This window comes from Castor canadensis, chromosome 14 (genome assembly GCF_047511655.1).
Source record: "Castor canadensis chromosome 14, mCasCan1.hap1v2, whole genome shotgun sequence".
In the NCBI taxonomy this organism is placed as follows: domain Eukaryota; kingdom Metazoa; phylum Chordata; class Mammalia; order Rodentia; family Castoridae; genus Castor; species Castor canadensis.
The window spans coordinates 91679911-91704137 of record NC_133399.1 but is presented as its reverse complement, the minus strand read 5'-3'; the positions used below and the strand labels follow the sequence as shown (position 1 = coordinate 91704137).

The window sequence follows — 24227 nt, the reverse complement described above, 5'->3', positions numbered from 1 at the left end:
TCTTTCTCTTCAGTACGTTCCCACCAGTTAAGATATTAAGCTTTATTTTCCTTGTAGATCTCATAAGAATATGTATGCTGAATGTATGGTCTCAAATCACCATCACTCTACTCAATCCTTAAATTTATTCATTCTCTCGGCCCCTACCACATAACCACTTTCTTCCTGTTAAGAGTTACAGCCTTAAATTTTACAGTGCTATTATATATCTACTAGTTTTAAAAACCCAGTTCTTTGGTTAATAAATAGAAAGCATTCATTCAGCATGTGGTTAAGTGCTGTGCTAAACCTTTTCATTACTCATACAGAAACCTCACAATCAAGTTTGCTATTTAGCTGGTTCACATCTTACAGCTCTATTTATGGCAATGGTCCTTTCTGGCAGAGTAAGCCAGTCCTGACTGGTCAAGGACTGTGTCATTTTGGCTTTTAAACTCTTCAAATATTTTACTGATAACAACCATACTTGAAGGAGGCAGAGAAAGGCAGTGTAATATGGTTTACAGTGAGTCTCTAAGAATGTACCATCTTGACTAATGGCATTAATATTATATTGTAAATGCAAATTCTCAGGACCCACCCAAGAACTCAAACTTAGAGGAGGTGGAGGAGCACCAATCTGCTTTGGAATAAGCCCTACAGATGATTTTGATGCCTGCTAAAGTTAGTGAGCTACTAGTTACTCTTGTTCATCAGCATGGTCTGTAAACTAGCAACATTACCATCACCTGAGAGCATGTCAGAAATAAATGTGCAGTGTTAAGTCTCATCACAGACCTACTGAAATAAGTTTGCATTTCAACAATAGCCCCAAGTGATTCCTGCACACTTTACAGTTTGGGAATTACTGACTTAAGACAGTGAGACTACAACCAGATTACCTGCGTGAACCTGGGCAAGATGCTCTGCCTCTCTGTTACTTGGTTACAACGTAGCTTAGATGAAAATTAGTCTTTGAGTGTGTACACATGAGTGGACATATTTTACAGGTAAGGAAATAAATGCAAAAGGTGTTGGAAAAGCTCCCTAATCTTTCATAGGTGGGGAAGATCAGATTTAAAAACCAACTTAGTCCAGAAGCATGTTCTAGCCACTGTACCTTAGTGCCTTTTGACCTTGAGGAAACAACAGTTAAGTAAGCACTAGTGCAGCTCCTAAGAAAATTTTTCTCATTTAAGGAGCAAATAATGACAAACTACCATCCCCTAGGTTCTAATTTAAAGCATATTTATCTAAGAATTCAAGCACAATAGCAGATAACCCCAACCACAACAGAAGTAACATGAAACCAAAGAATGGTTGTATACATACCCACATACACATGCATCAACACACACATCCCAAACTAAACTGCATACCTCTATCATGTCTAATAGATGCACTTTCATGTAAACCTAAAGGAAATAATCTTGGTTATTCACTTTTGCCAGAAGACAAGATAGACTTCAAATATATATTCTCAGAATCATCTACTTAAAAATCACTTCAAAAAGTTCACTTCAAAATACAAGGTGGATCCATATCCTGCCTGTTCCCTGCGATGTGTGTCTGTATGTGGTAGTAGGTGTGGTTTTTGTTTTTACTCACGTGTGAACCATAGCAAAAGAGGTCCATTCCCAATTCAAGCCCCATGCCATAATCACATTCATCATTAGCAAATTGCACAAAAGTCATCATTTCCTGAATGGGAGCAAATGCTTTTAGTCTCTCCTCATCACTTGCAGCCTCAACAATTCTTTTGCAAATTCTCTTAAGATCAGCTGAAAGAAACCAATGATATACAAAGATCATCTATTACAATTAGATCATCTAATTGTAATAATTAACCTGTAAAGGTTAAAACATTCTAAGTGGGGTTTTTCCTAATATGTCTTTGTACTTGTTCAATTCACGAATCTGCCATGCTATAATTTAGAAGGGTAACTTCATAATTTTTCTACTTAGCATTTAAAAAAACGGTTTAATGGAAAATATTTCTTGAGCCAGGTGTTGGCAGCTCATACCTGTAAGTCTAGATACTTGAGTGGCTGAGACTGGGAGGACTGTGGTTCCAGGCCACCTTGGTAAGACTCCATCTCAATGCAAAAAAGGTGGACATGGTGTGTGTGTCTGTCATCCAGCGATTGCAGGAAGCTTAAAATAGGAGGATCAGGATCCAGGTCAGCATTAGCAAAAAGCAAGACCATATCTCCAAAATAACTACAGCAAAAAGGGCTCATGGCGTGACTCAAATGGTAGAGTGCCAGCCTAACAAGCACAAAGCCTGGAGTGACAACTCCAGTACCACAAAAAAACAAAAAACAACAATCAAAAAAAACCCAAAGATTTATGTTTGCAAAGTGTGACTATTTTACCATGGAGTTAATTGCAATCATAATTTTTTCTCTTCCTTGAGACAGGATATCACTATGTAGCCCAGGCTGGCTTTGAACTCAAGATCCTCCTGCTTCAGTCTCCTGAATACCGCAAATCATGATTTCATATAAGCTTTCAAAAATATTCAGTATGCTAATCCAGGAATAGGCAAATTGTGGCAAAGCCTGGCTTGCCTCATTTCTAACTGCCCTCAAAATAGGAATGTTTTTGCCTTTTTAAGAGGTTAGAAAATAAATAGGCAGCAGATAATGTATGTAGCCCACATAATGTAAAACATTTGCTGTATGGCCCAATACAGAAAGTGTGCAACCTCTTGACTAATTCATGACTATGTTAGAAGTTGGATTAAAACAAAGATCCAAACAGACAATAAGATGTACTCTTTTCTTTGCCCTGTCCTACTTTACCAAAAAATCCCTAGTTTTTTGTGATTAAAAAGACAACAATGTAAAAATCATTGCAGCATTAAACCTTTACTGAAACGATTTTAAATTTTATGTCTGTATTCTAACTACAAATATAAGGCATGTGATTATCAAGGATGGAAAAGATGTATTAGGATATTTAACCTTAGACTATGAGTATCATTTGATTGATTCCACGGATGGCCATGCAGAATATATGCTGTTAAGTCTGGTTCCAAATTATGTTTTGTCCCCCTTCCCACCTTTGATAGTATCACACTGAACAAACAACAACCTTGACCCCTATGTTCCTAACTATTAATGGTAGTGATATATTTATTGGTTTGAAATCTACAAGCTAAGTAATTTTAAGTAAGCTTCATGACCTTTTCTACTTCAGAAAACTTAGTGTCATTTCTAGGAAACAAATGAGGTTCCCTCCAAAATTCTTTTTATTTCTTTTTTAGCTGACTTAATTAATGCTTTTTCTTTTATTTTATCGTTTTTACATTTACTTACATGTGTACATATTATTTGGGCCACCTTCCCTCTCCATACCCCCTTCCAGGTAGAACCTATTCCGCCCTCTTGTTCTCCAGTTTTGTTGAAAACATAAGAGATAATAAAAAAGACATAGCGTTTTTGCTAATTTGAGATAAAGGCAGCTATACAGAGAGACTCCCAGTTGTTTTCATGCACATGTGTATTGCAACCCACTGGTTCATCTTTACCAGACTTCACCACTACTTTTGAGTCCCTTTCCCATAGTGGCCTCAGCCAGTTTAAGATTACTATATTCACTCCTCTACAGTGAGCACATCCACCACATTCAAGTTTTAAGTCTTCTTCCCTTTCCCTATTCCTCCCATGCACGTTCTCCTGTTAGTGTGTGAACCATGTCCAATAATATTACTGCATTTGTTTTAGTTCTATAATCTGCATATGAGAGAGAATATGTGATTTTTGGCCTTCTGAGACTGGCTGACTTAAGATGATGTTCTCCTGTCCCATCCATGTACCTGCGAATTAAAAACTTTCATTCTTTGTGGCTGAGCAAATTCCACTGTGTATAAATACTACAGTTTCTTAATCCATTTGTCAGTAATGGGGCATCTTGGCTGTTTCCATAGCTTGGCTATTGTGAATAGTGCTGCAATAAACATGGGTGTGCAGGTGCCTTTGTAATAACCTGAGTCGCATTCCTTCAGGTACATCCCTAGGAGTGGTATTGCTGGATCATATGGGAGATCTATGTTTAGTTTAAGAAGCCTCCACATTGTTTTCCAAACTGGTTGTACTAGCTTACATTCCCACCAGCAGTGTATGAGGGTTCCTTTTTCCCCACATCCTCGCCAATATTTGTTGGCGGTGTTCTTGATGCTAGCTATTCTAACAGGAGTGAGGTGGAATCTTAGTGTGGTTGATTTGCATTTCCTTTATGGCCAGGGATGGCGAACATTTTTTCATGTGTTTTTTGGCCATTTGGACTTCTTCCTTTGAAAAAGTTGTTTAGTTCAGTTGCCCACTCCTTTCATGGTTCATTGATTTTTGAGGAGTTTAGGTTTTTGAGCTCCCTGTATATTCTGCTTATCAGTCCCTTATCTGATGTATAACTAGCAAAGACTTCCTCCCACTCTATGTGTGGTCTCTTCAATTTACAGACCATTTCTTTTGTTGTGTAGAACCTTTTTAATTTCATATAGTCCCATTTGTCCATCCTTTGTCTTAGTTGCTGGGCTGTTGGAGTTCTACTGAGGAAGTCCTTGCCTATACCTACTGCTTCCAGAGTATTCCCTGCTCTTTCATGTACTAACTTCAGAGTTTCGGGTCTGATATTAAAGTCCTTAATCCTTTTTGAGTTGACACCAGCACAGGGTGACAGGCAGGGATAGGGATCTAATTTCACTTTTCCCAGAAATATTTGTTGATGAGACTGTCTTTTCTCCATCGTATGTTTCTGGCACCTCTGTCAAAACTAAGGTGGGCATAGCTGTGTGGATTCATATCTGGGTCCTCTATTCTGTTCCACTGGTCTTCATGTCTATTTTTGTACCAGTACCATGTTGTTTTTATTGCTATAGCTCTGTAGTATAGTTTGAAGTCAGGTATTGTGATACCTCCAATATTGCTCTTTTGTTGAGTATTGCCTTAGCTATTTGCAGTCTTTTGTGTATCCAAATGAACTTTAAGGTAGATTTTTCAATCTCTGTGAAGAATGTCATTGGGATTTTGATGGGAATTTCATTGAACATGTAGATTGCTTTTAGTAGTATAGCCATTTTTACTATGTTGATTCTACCAATCCATGAGCACGGGAGATCTTTCCACCAACTGTAGTCTTCCTCAATCTCTTTCTTCAGTGGTTTGTAGTTCTCCTTGTAGAGGTCATTTACATCCTTTGTTAAGTTTATGCGTAGGTATCTGATTTTTCGTTGAGGCTATTGTAAATGGCATTGTTTTTCTATATTATTTCTCAATTTGTTCATTGTTGGTGTACAGAAAGGCTACTGATTTTTGTAAGTTGATTTTGTATCCAGCTACATTGCTGAAGCTGTTTATGGTTGTCTAGGAGTTTCTGGGTGGAGTTTTTTGATCTTTGAGGTATGGTAATCCTCCTTCCTTAAGGGTAGAAAATAAGTGGTTCCTTCCTACACCCACAGGTAATTGATTGGGACCCTTAGAATCTTACCACAATGCTCTAGGCAGTCACTACAAATCAGTTAGGGTTGGTAGGGAAGTAAAGACCTAAGGAGTTGTGTAAGGATTACATTATTATGTTTTATACAGCACTTGATCCATGTGCTATATACATGACATTTAAGAATTGCTCAACAAATGGTATCTTATTTGCCTGGTTAAAAAATTTGGTCAAGATCACATAGCTATGAATCCAGTTTTAACTCAGGCATTACTGGCTAAACCAGACTTTGCTCTTAACAACTACTTATTTCTCAACATAAGGAAAACCTTCCTCCAAATGTACTAACATGCACATGCTTACATATGAAAAATATTTACCATCTGTTTCAGGGAGCTCTCTGTATCCAACATCATTTTTATCTACTGGGACAACCAAGCCTGCACCATGAAAGGTCTTTGTCACAACCTACATTAATGAGAAAAATAAATAAAATTACGGTAAAAAGACCAAATGAAACTAACTCTTCACCCTCGGAAAAAGAACACACTACACACAACCTGAACATTTCTGCTAAAACATTCAATGACATTTCAGTGAATTTGGACACTGTGCTAAAAATTTAATTCTATTTCTTTCCTTTAAAATTAGATAAAAAACAAGAACTTGAAGTAATTATAAAACAGTGAAATTAGTAGCTTTTATTAATCGTGCTAGTAATTGAGAAGTCTGTATCCTCATTAGGGAAGAATCCCCGTGCTTCCTGTTACCAGAAGTAAGTCAGAATATCAGCATCCTCTACGGTCAAAGCATTTTCTCGGCAGAGCATAAGAACCTGGGTCTAAAAAGAAGATGGATTTTTTTTTTTAAGCAGAAAAGACAGAATTATTCTTACCTGTCTGCCAAACTCAGACCCTATTTGTACCTGCAACATGTAGGTTTGTTTATAAACTTCCCAAAGTTATGACAGTTTCTAAGTATGTGATACCCTTTACAGGCAAATTATATAACCCATTTGCTTTTATTGGATAGTTTTCTTTAAAGACAAAAAAAGACCCAGCTACAACCACCGCCACAATCTTTCCAATCAACATTCTTCCTTTTATTCACACTACTGACATTATTTTTTAGGCTTTTTTTCCTTTTCTTTTGTTTTTTTGAGACTGGGCTACTTGTTGTATAGTCCAGGTTGGCCTCAAACTCACCATCTTCCTACCTCAGCCTCCTGAGTGCTGGAATTATAGGTATATACCACCATGCCTAGCCTAGGTCTTTTTTTTTTTTTTTTAATACTGCGGATTGAACCTAGGGTCTTAAACTCTATTGCTTGAGCTAAGCCCCCAGCTTTTTGTTTTTATATTATTTTTTAGATAGGATCTCCCTAACTGTCCCTAGGCTGGCTTTGAACTCTCAATCTTCTTGCTTCCGCCTCCTTAGTCGTTAGGATTACAGGCATGAACCACCATTTTTGGCTCCTGGGTATTTTCTTAATAAAACATCTGCTACAATATTCCACTTATTCATGTAGTCCAATGAAAGCTTCCAGGATAAAAGAAAGACACAGTCTAAAAATAATCTAATTCTCAAGTTTTCTCACATAAATCTCTGGTATCTTAAAACTTACTTCACTCATCTCCCACTACTCTTCTGCTTCTTTATCTTTTGACAGGAAGGACAGATTATTTAAATGAAGTTTTTAGACAATTACCCACTATTTGGAAAAAAAATGAAGTTATAACTTAATTTCTTAATCTTTATACTAAAATAATTTCTTGTTGGACTTCAGGATTGAATGTAAAAACAAAACTATAAGCAAACTACTAAAAAGCAAATTTCTTTTATAATTTTGTACTGGAGAAAAAGACAGAGTTTACTGTTTAAAAAAACTAAGAAATAAAAATTAAGAACAACTGGGTGTGATTTGTATGCCTATAATCCCACTACTCAGCAGGCTGAGGCAGGAGGCTTGAGAGTTCAAGGCCAGCCTTGGCAACCTAGCGAGATTCTGTCTCAGAAACAAAACAAAAACTAAGACAAATAACTTATGAACATTATGTAATCCTCTCTTAAGAGACGATTACAAATAAAGGAAAAGACTAACAAAAGACAAGTAAGAGTAAGAATACTCCTAATCCTGATAGAAAAATGGCCAAAGTTCAGGTCACAAATGAAATAAAAATATTCAAGAGACGTGAGAAACATTTCTTTTATAAAAGAAATGCAATTTAAACACATGTCATTTTATACCTATCAGCACGGACAGAACTAAAAGGACGGAAAAACATTCCACAAAATTAGAAATAAGTAAGGGAAGCTAGACTCACAATCTATAGAAGCTAAGTCTTTAGTAAAGACAAATTAAAATAATAAAGCCAGAATTGATACCCTTCATTTAGCCTTCCTAAAAAAGGTAAAAATGGCAATATTAAAATATTAGTTAAAAAATGCTGTATTGTAAAGAGTCTCGTTAAATTATGTACTTTTTAGAAATTATTTCTGGTTTTTAGGAGTATAGAAAGAACAGTTAAGATGACAATTCAGTCTACAGCTCATCAGATATCACCACTGCAGTTGAATCAAGATTAGAGAAGGAAGCTGGGTGCTGATGGCTTACGCCTATAATCCTAGTAGCTTGAGAGGCTGAGATTGGAAGGATGGCAGTTCAAGGCTAGTCCCAGCAAAAGTTTCACAAGATCCCATCTCAACCAATACCTGGGTACAGTGGTGTACATCTATCTATCACACCAGCTATGTGGGAGGCTAATATCAGGAGGATGGTGGTTCCAAGACAGTCTGTAGGAGACGCCATTTCAATGGAAAAAAACTGGGCATAGTGGCATTTTCCTGTCATGTCACCCACAGCAGGAAGCCTTAAATAGGACTGTGGTAGTCTAACGTAGCCCAGGCAAAAAAGTGAGACCCAATTTCGAAAAAGGGCCGGAGGCCTTGGCTAAACTGGTAGATCACCTGCCTAGCAAGTGTGAAGCCGTGAGTTCAAATCCCAGTACTGCCAAAAAAAGAAAAAGATCAGAGGAGGATCTTCAACACTTAAAGTACACTAAGGTACTTGTCACCAGTATTAGTTTATTCAGGAATAACAAGTACTTCATTTGCTTTAGCTGAGAATGTTCACACAAATGTGAAAGGCTGGAGAATGACAAGTTCTCATTCCAGTGATAAATGTCCTTCCACAACATACTCATTTCTACCAAAGCAGAATTCTTCAATTTACATTAGCTTAGTCTGAAAAATCCAAAAGTACTTGTTCCTTTACAAAACACTGCAGGCACACCCATGTTTATTGCAGCACTATTCACAATAGCCAAGTTATGGAAACAGCCAAGATGCCCCACTACTGAAGAATGGATCAAGAAAATGTGGTATCTATACACAATGGAATTTTATGCAGCCATGAAGAAGAATGAAATGTTATCATTTGCTGGTAAATGAATGGAATTGGAGAACTTCATTCTGAGTGAGGTTAGCCTGGCCCAAAAGACCAAAAATTGTATATTCTCCCTCATATGCAGACATTAGATCAAGGGCAAACACAACAAGGGGATTGGACTTTGATCACAAGATAAAAGCGAGAACACACAAGGGAGATATGAGGATAGGTAAGACACCTAAAAAATTAGCTAGCATTTGTTGCCCTCAACGCAGAGAAACTAAAGCAGATACATTAAAAGCAACTGAGGCCAATAGGAGAAGGGGACCAGGAACTAGAGAAAAGGTTAGATCAAGAAGAATTAACCTAGAAGGTAACACACACGCACAGGAAATTAATATGAGTCAACTCCCTGTATAGCTATCCTTATCTCAACCAGCAAAAACCCTTGTTCCTTCCTATTATTGCTCAGGCTCTCTCTTCAACAAAATTAGAGACAAGGGCAAAATAGTTTCTGCCGGGTATGGAGGGGGTGGGGAGAAGAGGAAAGGGGTGGGGTGGGTGGTAAGGGAGGGGATGGGGGGAGGGGGGGAGAAATGACCCAAGCATTGTATGCACATATGAATTAAAAAAAAAAAACAAAAAACACTGCAGGCATTTGGAGATACAAAAGGAAATGTTAACAGGATCACTAAGGAAAAGGAAGGACTGCTTATACACATTTACTGGAAAAAAGTAACAAATCCTAAATGTGCACTGTCTCTTACAAGGGACTACCTTTGAAGTTCTTAACTAAGTCATTCTTAAGTGATTTTTACAAAACTAACCCCACCCCAAAACACCTGGCACTAAATCAACAGACCTCAGCCATTAAAGAAGGAAATTAAGTAAATATCATGTACAAAGGTGCTTTCACTTAACCTTATGAATGATTCACTGATACAACAACAATAAAAGACTAGGAACTCTGGCATGAGTTATGCAACCACAGCAGCAATCTCCCTAGTTATAGGACTTGGCCTGCTGCTGCCAACCTGCAAGAGCCACCCTGCTCCAGTTCTGTCCTGGAGACCCAAGCACTGGATACTCCCAAAGGGCCCCCTGAGGAATGGCATCCAGATCTTAGGATAGGGTTAGAAAATAAGGTGCAGATGGAGAAGAATTAAGAGCAAAAAATATGGTAAACAGTACCACAGTCAGAGACAGACAAACTGAAATCATACTTTCTTATCTCTCTGTTTCATCTTCATGGTTCTCTGTTCCAGTGAGTACCCCAGCTTTCTGGCTGCTTCTGTGAGTTTGTCATCTATGTTTTTCAAGAGACTACTTTTCTTTTTATCTGTTACTTCTTTAATTTTTTTCATCAAAAATAATCTGAAAAAGAAGTAAAAGCCCTCATATATTGCTAGTCGCTGCATTAAGTACACAGAACTTAAGGGAGCAAAGATAAAAATGTCAAATTCTATGCAAGAAAATCAGCAAAATAATTACAAATGGTTCTCTGAAAATTCATAGTACTTTTAATCAAGCAAGGAAAAGCATTATTAATAAAAATATGCCAGTCACAGAAAAAGAAAATATGACTCAAGCTTGTATTATATATTTGTTATAGACATAAGAAAGGTAAGAGCTATTTAAAAAGCTGAGACTAAGTCAAGTTTTAAGTTGCTCTGCTAGAATATTAAGATATGGCATACTGGCATCAGAAGAGGGAAAAATAGTATGTAGACACCAAAAATGATTCTCTTAAAAGAGCAAGGGAACTCCATTATAATACTTGAAGTCAACTGATTTTTTTTTCAAATGTGAACTTCAAATTTGTGTTAAGATAAATTTAGAAAATATAACAGGCAAGCAATACTATTCCATACTTGAAGTCAATTGATTCTTTTTTCAAATGTGAACTTCAAATTTGTGTTAAGATAAATTTAGAAAATGTAACAGGCAAGCAATACTGCTTTGTAAGCTTACACAAAAGCATAATCCAAATTAGTTTTTAAAAATGTGAATAGTACAATACATTAATTTCAGTTACAGAAGTAATTTTATATTTTATCAACAACAGGTTGAAGATTTTGCCAGTAGTATAGTAGGTCAAGAATAAAAAGAAAAGCTGAAAGTGGCACCAAGTTGGAGATAGAAGTCAATCCTCTTCCTCTCCAGCCAGTACCAGGAAGAAACTCACTTGTATTTGCATTTGAGGGTTTACAGTATTTACTGTTAGGATTACATGAACCACTAGTACCCAGCTTACAGTATTTACTATAACCCTGCCACTGACCTAGTACTGTAAAAGGCCTTAGAACATTTACAGTGGATATGATTTTTCCACTGCTCTTTACATATCAGGAAACTGAGGTACAAAGGATAATCAACTTACCAAGCTCAAAGAACTAGTAAGGACGGATTAAAGTGCCATAGAAACCCAAACCACCTCTTGACTGCAGCACACATGGTTATGTGAAATCTTACCTTCAATCATCATCAGCTGTATACCAAGAGAATATATTTATATTAACCATAAAAGGCAAATTTGATCATGCTAAATGTGAATCAATCTTTCTCAAGCTCTCTGGCATGGCACATAGAGCCTTCAACTACTCTGTGTCTCTTATTTGCCTACTTTCCAACACAAGGAAAGGGACTACTCCATTGCCTAAAACATCCTCTTTCCATTTTTTTCTAGTAAGGTCTTGTGTAGTAATGAAGGTCCTTTGTCACATGTTTATGACTACCTCTATGTCAGAACTACTTTTAGCTTCAAACCTACTCTCAACAATGGTATATGACTAAGTATCATGATAAGGTGCAGTGTGCAAACAAACCATAACTATGAACATTTTGTGCAGTTACATTAAGTTCATCAGAATACCTTGAACTCTGAATCTTTTACCCATATATGTTTTATAGTATCATGCAATGGTCATTTGGAACATTGGTTATGCAGATTTTCCAAATGTTGAAACTTTCATTTATATCAAATTCATGTGAGTTGATGAATTTTATTACATCAAAATCTTTCCATTATGTAACAATGTAAAAAAAAAAAATCACATTTGTTCGCATTATCATAAATCTCATTAGAAATCTTTAGGTAGTAAGAAGCTGTCAAGCTCATTATGGTGGTTATAAGTACCTCCAATTTAATTTTTGTTAGAAACCTTGAATTTTATCAGTGGCACTAAATACAATGAGTCATATTTTTGATTCGAGAAAATTTTTTGTTCTGCAAATGCCTGTGCCCAAATAACCGGGTAAAAGTTGGGAAAAATTCAAGTCATCATTCAGTCACACAACTGTCAACTTTCTTGAGATAAACCATGTCATCATACGGAATGTTAAAACAATGAACTCAATGGCATTGAAATGCAAATTGCCAGCAAAGATTAATAAAGGTAATGATAATAACCAGTGATGGTCAGGGTGTAAGAAACCTTACTAGTGTAAGTGCTACACCAGTAAGAGATCTAATACACTTAGACTCTTTCGTCACTGACATTCTTATATGGCCCTTGCATTAAATTATTGCTAATTTGTTGTCAATGCCTTGATTCCTGCCAAGATTGTCTACAGTTTTATCCACCATTACCTTTGTGCCATTGGTGCAAAACAAATTATTATGAATACTTCTGATCTTGGGTCAGAGATCATAAGCGTCCTGAGATCTTGTAAGAGATCCATGAGGTCAAAAGCACTCCCAGCTTTATTTTTACAAGGGAAAAAAAGGGGGGGGGGGGAAATCAGTCTTACCTTCGCTGGCCAAAGATAAATATTTTTAAAATCTTGAGTACACTGAGACTTTTTCCAATGTGCACTTGGCAGTATGAAATGGAAACCTTCTACAATATTCTGTTATTTGCCCTCTTCGCAACAAATATCAGTATCAGGCATTATTGCTTACGTACATTTCATATTTATCTAATTTTCCTAATGCTAGATATGCAAGATGTTTCTAACTTTTTGTTTTTCTTTAACAAACGTATTTTTTGAGAGTAGACACACCTAATTCCATTTAAAAGCTACAAGGTGACATTGCTGATGGTGTAAATGTGTACTTAGCACAATTCCTGGTAATGTTAATTACCGTCAAGCAATCTTGGAAAATGGCTGTTTAAACATTTTTTAAACTGCTCTCTACAAAGGTTTTATCACATAGCACTTACACTAGTAAGGTTTCTTATACCCTGACCATTACTGGTTATCATTACCTTTATTAATCTTTGCTGGCAATTTGCATTTCTTTAGCTAGTATTCAATCTTCCATAGAGAACTTTGTTGAGCCATACAGATAATTTGTTTGGGAGAGGGGCTACATGGCAAAACCCTTTCTCAAAAAAAATTATTTAAATAGTCTGCATTGAAAGAACTTAACTCACAATGTTATAGAAGTAAATAAACATAAAAAGAAGTTAAATGTTCTGACTAGTTGATTTAAGTAAAGGAAGGTCTTCTAAAACAAAAGTAGTTATAATATTTAAGAAGTATTAAAGCAGTTTAATTTCAAAATAGTATTTCACCCACTTGAAATAAATTATTGGAAGTAGTTCCTAAAATACTCGTTAGATTTCCTTTAAATTATAAGTAATATCACTTGTTTGTTTTTTTATTTTTCTTTTGTGTCCTCCAATAAGCTAAAAAAAAAAAAAATACCAGAACAATCTTGGATTCTTCTAGATTAAACAGTATTATGCTATCTTTTTTTAATACAAAAAATTCTATTAAGACAAGACTTGTAATACAAATTAAAAATTAGGTATTTTTAATACCAAGTATGTGTGAGATGAATAAATGACTTATGGAGCATCTACCATTCAAAGATAAAGCCTCTGTCCCCATGTTAACGCTTAAGACAGACAACAAGCAAACAATTATAATTTCTAATAAAGATGGCACCAATTTAAATTGAATGATCAATCTGACAAATGCCAAGCAACATTTTATATGAAACTCAGAGGTATTAGCAGAGAACTAAGAGGCTTTGTCTTGGACATCTACAACATAGCTGCCCTAAAGATATACCAGTATGTTCACAGCACAGACTAGTGGTTACACTAGATTAACTTGGTTAGACTTCTCTACTGCCCTTTAAAGAGAGAGGACTAAAAGAAGTCACATATAACATGTTCTACCTATTTTATTTAAAGTGATAAAGATTGCATTTTCTTCATTTTATTACAATGCAAACTGCACAACTGACATAGGGCTTTAGATCATATTTGTAGCTAATGTACTGACTGGCTCACTCAGCTCCATTCTAACCCCTTCCACATGAAAGCTTGTTGAACTTTCTTCTGCTTCTGCTCAGGTTCTGCATAGGACCTAGTTTTTCCCAAGCAGATGCAATTCTATTAAGTCTGAAAGGCAGAAGAAATACAAGGTAGCAGCTGTGCTTCTATACTTCCAAAGTGCCCTAATACAGACAGCTGAAAGTTCTGGAGCAGCTGAAACTGAGAGTTCTGGAGCAGCTGAAGATGAGAACTTAGTACGTGCTCCTTAGCTTCATGGCTGAGGCAGAAAGCAGGACATCAGTTTTACTGATATAGGCTATGTCAAAGACAGGGTGGTTCTGGAGCTCCTTATATTGATAACAGTTGATTTCCCAGCTTCCTGATGATAGCAGAGACAATCTCTATTGGTAAGCCAATTCTGCCATACAACTGTCATTCTTATAGGCTCAGCCAGTTCCTTCAACCCTTCCAAGGATTTTATTAGCACCTACTTTACTGTACTAAACCTTTCTGTTTTAACAAATATAGTAGACTTGTACATGAACTAATAATGACAGTGTTTAAAATCAGATGTCTAAAAAAAACCTTTGCTTTTGCCATAGGACACCTAAGGTCAAGATTTATATGTATTTTACTTATTTATTTATTCATTCATTCATTCATTCATTTTCCAGGCTTTGCCCATGGTAGGCAAGCACTCTACCACTGAGATACATACCCAAACCCAAGATCATGCAATATGTTCACTAAATGTAATATAGTTACATATTTTTTATGAAGAATAGCAAAATAGAAATGTGTAATAAGACTATGTGGAAAAGTCACAGAAATGCTCTTTAGAAAACTACAACTTTTGGGCTACCCGAATTCCGCTTTGTAATGTACTGTGAACATGTAAACAGATATTTAATTATAAACAGAATTAAAATATTTTCTTACTTGACTGCAGCAAACACATTATCTCCATTTTGAACAATTAAACAATTTTTCTTTGCTTCATTTACACCAACATATACAGGAAGCTCATCAGGAGAATCCCTGTTTTAATAGAATAAAAAATTTAGCTGCCCATAATTTATATTATTAGGCCAAGCAGAATTTTAGTTCTACAGACAATAATTTATACCTGTGAAAATTGAAATAAATTTCCAAGTTTCTTAGGAACATCTATGACATCTTATTTACATAACAAACTAATATTAAGATTCTTACTACCTACTTACTTTTATACCTAAATACAAAGAAAGGGGGAATATGCCTGCCAAGGAAGTAGAGAAAAGTATACACACTGATTGTCCCCATTTTAGAGTTTGTTAAAAAAAAAGAAAGGAAATAGTAGAAAGGACTACAAAATACTGGAGCTGAAAGAATCCTATTCATGTATATAACCAAGTCCTTTTTTAGCTTATTTTAAAATTAAGGAAACCAATACAGAGAGGTTAACATACTCTGCCAATATCCTTGTAAGTTAATGTCAAAGCCAGAAGCAGAATCTATATGACTTAATTCCCAGTTCCATGAGCACTCTTTTGTACAATACTTCTCCCTGAGCACATCTGATCTTCTCCGTTGTCTTATACTTAAACTCTGTGTTAAAGGATAACACTACTGGTACAAGTGGACAGGTCTTTTCCCCCTCACACTACTTCTACTTAACTCTCTAAGCATCTGCATGTATTCATTTAACCCTCATAATATTCCTATCAGGTATATACAATTATATCCACATTGTTTTAGAAGAAGGAACTTCATCATAGAAGGTTATAGTCACTAATGATTGACACAGGGTCACCAAGATAATAAATAGTAGTACCAGCATTTCTGAGTCCAGATCCCAGTCTTTAATAACCAGCTATCACTCTGGCATCTGGAAGCACACTGTGTATTAAGTAAGAGATGCTCTTCCCAGCTACTGCAAAAGTTAAGGTGGGAGGATAGCTCGAGCCTAGGATTTTGAAAACATCTCCAGCAACACATTGAGTCCCTGTTTCAAAACAAAATCCCCCTCATTGCTCTAACTTATATTTCTTTAGCCAAAGAAGCTCTTCTGAACCCCAAAGAGAAAAAGGTTTATAGCCACAAACAAAACACCAGTGATGTTCAACCTAAAGACTTCACCATCCTAGGGCAGGTTAAAATGGTAAAAAGTACCAAGAAAAACAGATGGCTTGTGTAAGGGGAAAATAGGCCTTTCACCTTGGTTGATGCCAGCAAATTCTACTTACACTTATTAGCAGAGTAGTAGTTTAAAGAGAAGAAAATATCCTTTACCTGAAATACCCCATGTGGTATTGAGTTTTATTATCTCCAATAATAATGGTCTGGAACTCAGGAGGATCATAGTAGAACCTCCAATGGAGATTAAAATTTAACCCTGTGAATTTTTTCTTCGACTTATGTTTTCCAGCAAGGATATCATAAGGACCCACTAAGCGAAGTCCAAGACTTGTGGAAAGTGAATCTGTAAAGAAAATAAGTTTACTTAGGCAACACTTTCTGGTGGCAAATAGAAAATAATGCCTTTTATTAGCAAATGATTTCTAAGCTATTGTCTTAAAAATGAGCTTCAAAAATTAAAAAAAAAAGTCTTCAGTCACATGTGAAGATGTCAGAAAAACTCAATGGAAAGAAATCAGAGTAACAGAAATGTGGTATTAAATTAGAATTTCCTCTTAAGTTTACCACTGAATTAGCTTAACATTTCAAATGTTTCTATTTTTCTTATTTTAGTCAAAGCAAGACTTTTGCATTCTTAGAGGCATATCAGAGCCAGAAACATTTACCTTGCCTCATTCCTACACTGCTGTCATTTTTAATTATACAGATTAAGGGAAAGATAACAGAGAGAAAAAAAAAAGTGTGGATTAAGCATGTTTTAAAGCTGGGTGCAAGTGGCTCACATCTATTATCCTAGCTACTTGGGAGGCTGAAATTGGGAGGATGGTGGTTAGAGGCCAGAGCAAATCGTTTGTCGGACTATCTCTAAAATAACTAGAACAACATGGACTGGACATGTGGGCTCAAGCAGTAGAGTGCTTACTTTGCAAGTGCAAAGCACTGAGTTCAAACTTCAATCTCACCCCCCCCAAAAAAAAAAAGGTTTAATTGCTAAGCCATTGGAGTTCACAGTTATTAGCTATGCCTATATGCTCCAGTGTAATTCAGAGAAAGGACTGACAAATAGGAAGACATCAAACTAGAAAGCTTTGTGTACTCCCAGCACAATAAAAATAAATAAAAAATAAGTCTCTGCACAGCAGTCACTTAGACTGAAGATACAGCCTACAGAATGGGAGAAATCTTTGCCAGTTATACATCTAACAAGGGATATACTGCAATCTCAAAAAGCTAATGCTGGAAAGAGTCAACAATCCACTGAAGAAATGGGCAAACTGAACAGACATTTCTCAAAATTAGAAGTACAAATGGCCAATAATACATAAAGAAATTCTTAACATCCTTGGCAATAAAGGAAATTTGAATCAAAACGACACTGAGATTTCATCTTACTTTAGTGAGAATGATCATCATTAATAACATACACAACAAATGCTGGCAAGGATGTGTGGGGTTGGGGGTGGAGAACACTTCTACACTGTTGGTAGAAATATAAATTAGTGCCACCGCTATGGAAAACAGTAGGAGGTTCCTCAAAAAACTAAAACTAGAACTACCATCCAATCCAGTCACACCCCTCCTGGGCATATTCTAGCATGTGCTAGACTATGATAGAGCCACTTGTATACCCATGTTTATTGCAGCACTATTCATAATAGCTAAGCTTTCGAAACATCCCAGATGCCCCAAAACTGATGAGTGGATTAAGAAAATGTGGTATCTATACACAATGGAATTTTATGCAGCCATGAAGAACAAAATGTTATCATTCGCTGGTAAATGGATGGAATTGGAGAACATCATTCTGAGTGAGGTTAGCCTGGCCCAAAAGACCAAAAATCGTATGTTCTCCCTCATATGTGGACATAAGATCAAGGGCAAACACAACAATGGGATTGGACTATGAGCACATGATAAAAGCGAGAGCACACAAGGGAGGGGTGAGGATAGGTAAGACACCTAAAAAACTAGCTAGCATTTGTTGCCCTTAATGCAGAGAAACTAAAGCAGATACCTTAAAGCAACTGAGGCCAATAGGAGAAGGGGACCAGGAACTAGAGAAAAGGTTAGATCAAAAAGAATTAACCTAGAAGGTAACACACATGCACAGGAAATCAATGTGAGTCAACTCCCTGTATAGCTATCCTTATCTCAACCAGCAAAAACCCTTGTTCCTTCCTATTATGGCTTATACTCTCTCTACAACAAAATTAGAGTAATAAGGTTAATAGCCTGGCATATAGCAACAACTTTCAACACTTTCTTCTACCATGAAAGATATAGTATAAACATCTTAAAAGTGAGATCATGCTGGGTTTTTGTTGTTGTTGTTGTTGTGCTATGGATCAAACCTAGGGTCTTATGCATTTTAGGCAAATGCCCTATCACTGAAGTACATTCCCAGCTCCAAATCATACTATTTTTTAATCTGCCTTTTGTCCTCTGCCCTGTCCCCACTTAAGTTTCCTGAGTATTTTCTTATGCTGTTCAATGTTATTTTAAATGATTTTTAATAGAGCATGATATTCCATTATATACTGACGGACATTTACCATTTCTGATTTTTTTTTCTACTTTTTTCCCAGGGCCTCAGGAATGTTAGGCATGCATCCTATCACCGAGCTACATCTCCAGCTCTCACTTTTTTTTTCTATTCTAGAAATGCTAAAGAGAACATTAGCTAATAAGTGTTTATACACTTTTAGAGAAAATGCAGTTGGAAGTGTTCGGACACACACTGTGAGAATTCAGTCCGTACCAATACACATTTCCATAAGTAGTGTATGAGACTGCTTACTAGTTAAGAACTACTGTAACCCACTACCAATCTCTTGTGTAGACTTTCAGAGACTCTAAACACATGTACAGTAGCCAGAGATGTGGGTGTGTATCTGTGACTTTTTTAATACTAATAGTAGCATTAGCTATAAATACTTTTATCACTTATTTTAAGCATGATACTGAATCATTTCCTAAAACTGTCTCATTCTTTGAAAACTATGAATATCCATTAAGTAGATGTGTTATTGGTGGGCATTTAAGCCATTTTCCATTGTTTCAATAAGAATCCTTGAATATAATTCTTAGTTCACCTAGTCCATGAAACAAGTTTATAGAACAGCTAAATACCAACTCTTGCAACATGTGAAAATGCTTTTCTTTCACTCATATCAAAGAATGTCATGAAATTATTTGCCTTTGCTAGTACAGTAGGTACAATGATATATTATTATAGCATTTTTCTCTTACTATATTTCTCTTTTAAGAAACAACTTTGAAAATGGTTCTTAGTTCAGCATCTTCTTTTCCATTCATAGAAGCAGCATGATTACAGAGCAACTCACCAGCTGGGTTTTCAGGATCAAGTTCTTCACAAAACTTCCAGAAGTGATAGAAGTCTTCAGGTAAGGAAAGCTTATAATGATTTTCTATTTCATTGCGAAGATCACTCGAGACATCAGCTTCACAGAATTTACTCTTCTTTACGTCAACTGTCTTTTCACACTGAAAATTGGCATTTACAACTTTAGCTCTCCAAAAGCAATTTAATAACTTTGGTTGTATAACAATATTGCTTATTCTTATTCACTCATCTCTGGGCAATGTGTGTGTTTTCAATACTCTAACTGGTATTATTGAGTGAAAGCAATAGAAAAAGAACCAGTTTATATGGTGAGGAAGAGAGATCCACACAGCAAGTCTTTAAGTACATTTCTGCAACACAGAAAACAAAAAAGTAAAAAAGAAATGATAAAAAGCAGGAAAAGAATAAATGAAAAGCAGGTTGTCCTATTTTAGTTAACAAGATGTCACCACGCCTTTTGTTTAAATAGATTCATTGGTCACACCAGAAGCAAATTCTTAGAAACAACTGAATATAAGGGATTTATCATCAGTTAAAAAGCTGTTTCCTCAGCCAAGTCCAACCAGAGTTGGTTCTGGGCTATTCAGTATAATTATTAGAGTCCTTAACTTAAAAAGTTACGTCACTTTTGACATTCTGAATAGAAAGAGAAGGGAAGTTAGTGACAAAGGAACAATATAGTTACAAACAACACAGAATACACTAAATTCTAAGTAAAAATTCAACTATTTCAGAAAAGGTTCTTTCCCTTCCTTCTCTGCAGTATTGGAAATTGAACACAGGCCCTAATGTTTGTGCTCTACTACCCAAGCTGTGCCCCACCTTCTGGCTTTTTGTTTTCAATAGGGTCTTGGTAATTTTACTTTTTTTAGGCAGCACTGGGGTTTAAAGTCAGGGTCTCACACCTGCTAGGCAGGCACTCTTACCCCTTGAGCCCTTTTTTTTCTGATAGGCCCTTTTCGAGATAGGGTACTGCAAACTATTTGCCCAGAGCTGGCTTTAAACCACGATCCTCCTGATTTCTGCCTCCTGAGTAGCGCAGATTATAGATGTGAGCCATCAGGGCCTGGTTGCTAACTTTACTCTTGCTGTCCTTATACTGGAGATCCTCCTGCCTCCAAGTAGCTGGGATTACAAGGTGTGTGCCACCAGACCCATCTTTTACTTACTTACCTACTTTAATTATTTAGCTGTGCTGGGGACTGAACCCCGGGCCTTGCACATGCTAAGGCAAGCACTCTAGCAAGCATTCTATATCCCCAGCCTTGATAAGGCTTTTTAATAGCAGGATTATAAAAATTCATCCCTAGCATATCTGCAATATAACTGTGCTAGGTTTTATATGCCTAGTAGATAGCTATAATTATCTGTAAATATTCAAACCCCAGTCCACCCCTCCAAAAAAATCAAATTTCTGTAAAGACAATATGCTTAGCTGGAGGTTAGCTTTACCTAACTCTGTTTTCTAAGTAGCAACCTTTTTCTTTCTGGGAACCCAGATCCTTTCTTTTTTTGATTCCTCTATTTTTCCCTTCTATCTAGATCAGTATTCTCAATTCAGGTTGTCTCGTCTTCCCCTCCCCCCAAAAAAAATCTGGGACATTTCACAATGTCTGGAGACTTGTGTGTGCACTGGTAGCATCTAGTGTGGCAGGTGGCTGCTCAACAGACTTATTTGGCCCCAAATGTCAATGTTTCTAAAGTTGAGAATTCTGACCTAGATGTTTCTCGTATTTATATTCTGCCACTTTCCCAGCAGGCTCAAGTTTACTGATGTTACATTAGGTATCATTTGAAGTTTGCAAAATGTATTTATGAATCACATGAATATAAGAGTACTGTCCTAAGAGCAAAGAAAGAGAACATGCGATACAACTAGCTATGGGAGAATAAGAGCTTTCAAACAATGGAATATTACACTTAAAGGGAAAGAAGGCTACACAATGGAGACCAATCTTAATATTTAATGAAGAAAGTCTTTAAGATTATATGCAGCACGATAACCTTTCTATGAGGTTCAAAAATGAAACACTATGTATAAATTCAGGAGATAAAAGCAATAAAAGTCAAGAGAGGACTGTAAATGTGGCTCTAGGTAGGTAGAGTGCCTACTTTTCCATGTGCAAAGCCCTGTTCTCCCTGCCCCGCACCCCCCCAAAAAAAGGCAAGGGAAAACACAAAACTCAGGATGGTAGCTACATTGGATAGGGGCTTCATGAAGAAGTTAGGCAGAAAGGGTAAGAGATGTAGGACTATTATCATTTCAGTTCTTGGGTTGGGCAATGGGTTCACAGATGTTAGATTATAAAATAAACAAGGAAAAAGAACCAGGAATTGACCAATGATGTTTATTGTACCAAGATTATAATGCATCTGAGGTCATGAAAAAATTTAATTGAACAAAGATTGTTGAAATGTGGATGCAAAAACAGATGTCAATAATAGCAAACAATTACAGTTAATCAAAAACAACTAAGTATGTGCACTTGTCTTGCCACTGCTCTAAGCACTTTCTATGAATTCATTTAATCCTTATATTACCTTATGAGTCATTACTATTATTCACTGAGGTTGTGTAACTTTCCCTAGGTTCCTAACATAGGAATAAGGATTTAGATGCAAGCCAGGGTTTTTTTTTTTGTTTTGTTTTGTTTTTTGGTGGTTCTGGGGTTTGAACTCAGGGCTTCCTGCTTGCTAGGCAGGTGCTGTAGCACTTGAGCCACTCTGCCAACCCTTTTTTGTATTTTCTAGATAGGATCTCACGAACTATTTGCTTGGACTGGCTTCTAACCATGATCCTTCTAATCTGCCTCCTGAGTAGCTAGGATTACAAGCTTGAGCCACTGGCACCTAGCTTTAGACAGGGTTTAACTCTGGCTCCAGAGTATAGACTACTTTTTTCTTTTTTTGGCCATACTGGGGTTCTAACTCAGGGCCTTGCACTTGAAGTGCACTCCAAAGCACAGATTTTTAACTACTTCATCATAATGCTCCAACTACAAATATGCAACATATCAATTTCTGACCTATCCTCTCTTGTTCCTGCAACTGTCTTTTGTTAGACTTTCAAAGACTGGCTTAAACTTAAGATCCTAGAAAGCCTCAGTCTGCCTTGGTGAAAGGAAGTCTTCCATAATGGTTAGGTTGCCTGGGTTGACTTCCTACTCTGATTTACAGCTATCACCTAGGGCAAGTCACTTAACCTCTCTGTGCTTTATTTTCTCATCTATAATAAAGGCATATGTAGTACCTGTGTCACAAGGGTATTATGAGAAGTAAGTTATATTTTAAAAGAAACGGAACGGTCTTAGCACATACTATATCAATTCTGGGTGTTACGGTTAGTATAGATAGTCTCTGCAGGATCATCTTCACCTTTGGTACTTTATTCCTGATTAAGGCTATTACTCTGACAAAGAAGGTTTTCACTGCATCGTCAAAGAGATTTTTCAGCTCAGCCTTAACCCACACAGTAGTTCACAATCTCCAAATCTATTATAATGACAGACAGCTGACCTCTTCAGAAACTACACTTTTACTCTGGTGTTCCTGTGAAGCATGATCCAATACGAAAAATGCTTACAACTTTGGTCCTCTAACACTTAATCACGCCTGGGAACATAGCTAGAGTAATTTTATTTATTTTTTATTATTGTTGTACTGAGGGTACATAGTGTCATCTACTAAAGTACTTACACTATATCATAGCCGAATTCACCCCTCCATCATTCTCCTTTATCCCTCTCCCCTCATTCCTGGAATAGTTTCAGCAGGTCTCATTTCTTCCATTTTCACACATGAATGCCTAACAGTTCCACCATATTCACCCCTACACCCTTTCCTCACAGCCTCCTCCCTCCCACAGGTGCCAACCCGCCCAGCCAGGACCTGTTTTTGTACAACTTTATTCACACAATGACCCTCCTTTCCTGCAAGTTCCCTTTACTCTACAGCGGTGTTCACGACTCCTGAAATCGTACCGAAGAACGAGAACGCACGTACTTTCCACGGCTCCTCACTAGTGCTTTCATGATCAGGTACTTACTTTCCCACCTCCCAGGCTCCAGCCAGGCCTCTGGCTCTTTGCGCCCCCACATCCCCTACACTTTTATATCAAGGGATCTCATGTTTCTCTTTTCTGCCTTCCAAGAACCATTTTAAGTTGCCATTTTTACTGCGCGTGGGGAGGCCCGGGCTCCACCCGGGGCAGGTGCCCGTGGGGCCCCGCTGTGTCGGGTAGGCCCTCGGCGTCCATCTCCGCGGCGGGCTAAATGAATAAACCGTCGCGGCTTAACCTGGGCCAGAAGTCGGGCAACAGGTGTGAAAGCACCGCTTTCCCGGTCCAATTCCTAAAGAGCGGGGCATTGCAGCCCCCGAGCAGACCGAGACTCCCGGGCATCCAGCCGGCGCTCGGCCGGTTACGGAATGAAACGTGCCGCCCCACATGCCCTGGCTGTCCCCTACAGCGTCCCGCGGAGCCCGCACAGCCTTCCTGGAGTACCTGCTGCCCCTCCCCGCCGGGCCTGCGCTTCCCGCCGCCGACCATCCTGCAGAGGGAGGGCCCGCGGAGCCCCACGTTCCGGCGGCTTCCGAGCGCCGACGACTGCTTCCGGGTTCAAAAGCCACCAATCTCAAGGCCACAACGCTGCGAGCGCGCCAATTTAGAGAAAAGGCTCCGCCCAGGCCCCGCCCCCCGCGGCGTGGAGCGGTG

The 24227-nt window shown here is 37.4% G+C and overlaps 1 protein-coding gene and 1 long non-coding RNA gene across 4 annotated transcripts in view; one reads left to right on the top strand and one right to left on the bottom strand.

Moving 5' to 3' along the window:
- The window catches only part of Hpf1 (histone PARylation factor 1), a 30439-nt gene extending 6289 nt beyond the window's left edge, over positions 1-24150 (bottom strand). For 2 of the 3 annotated variants that reach the window (XR_012441538.1, XM_020177596.2), the window contains exons 1-7: positions 24018-24150; positions 19497-19656; positions 16306-16495; positions 14974-15072; positions 10030-10180; positions 5799-5886; positions 1588-1760 (exon numbers count right to left, since the gene is read on the bottom strand). Coding sequence is in view for 2 of the 3 variants with exons in the window: in XM_020177596.2 (XP_020033185.1) it covers positions 1588-1760; positions 5799-5886; positions 10030-10180; positions 14974-15072; positions 16306-16495; positions 19497-19656; positions 24018-24062 (906 nt within the window). In the remaining variant the exon portion in view is untranslated. Of the gene's footprint in view, positions 1-1587; positions 1761-2003; positions 2134-5798; positions 5887-10029; positions 10181-14973; positions 15073-16305; positions 16496-19496; positions 19657-24017 lie in introns of those variants that run through there. The other variant, XM_074054989.1, reaches the window with a different exon arrangement.
- LOC141416915 (uncharacterized) overlaps positions 23340-24227 on the top strand; it is a 191039-nt gene continuing 190151 nt past the window's right edge. The window contains exon 1 of the long non-coding RNA XR_012441540.1: positions 23340-23553. This is a non-coding gene — a long non-coding RNA (uncharacterized lncRNA). The remainder of the gene's footprint in view (positions 23554-24227) is intronic.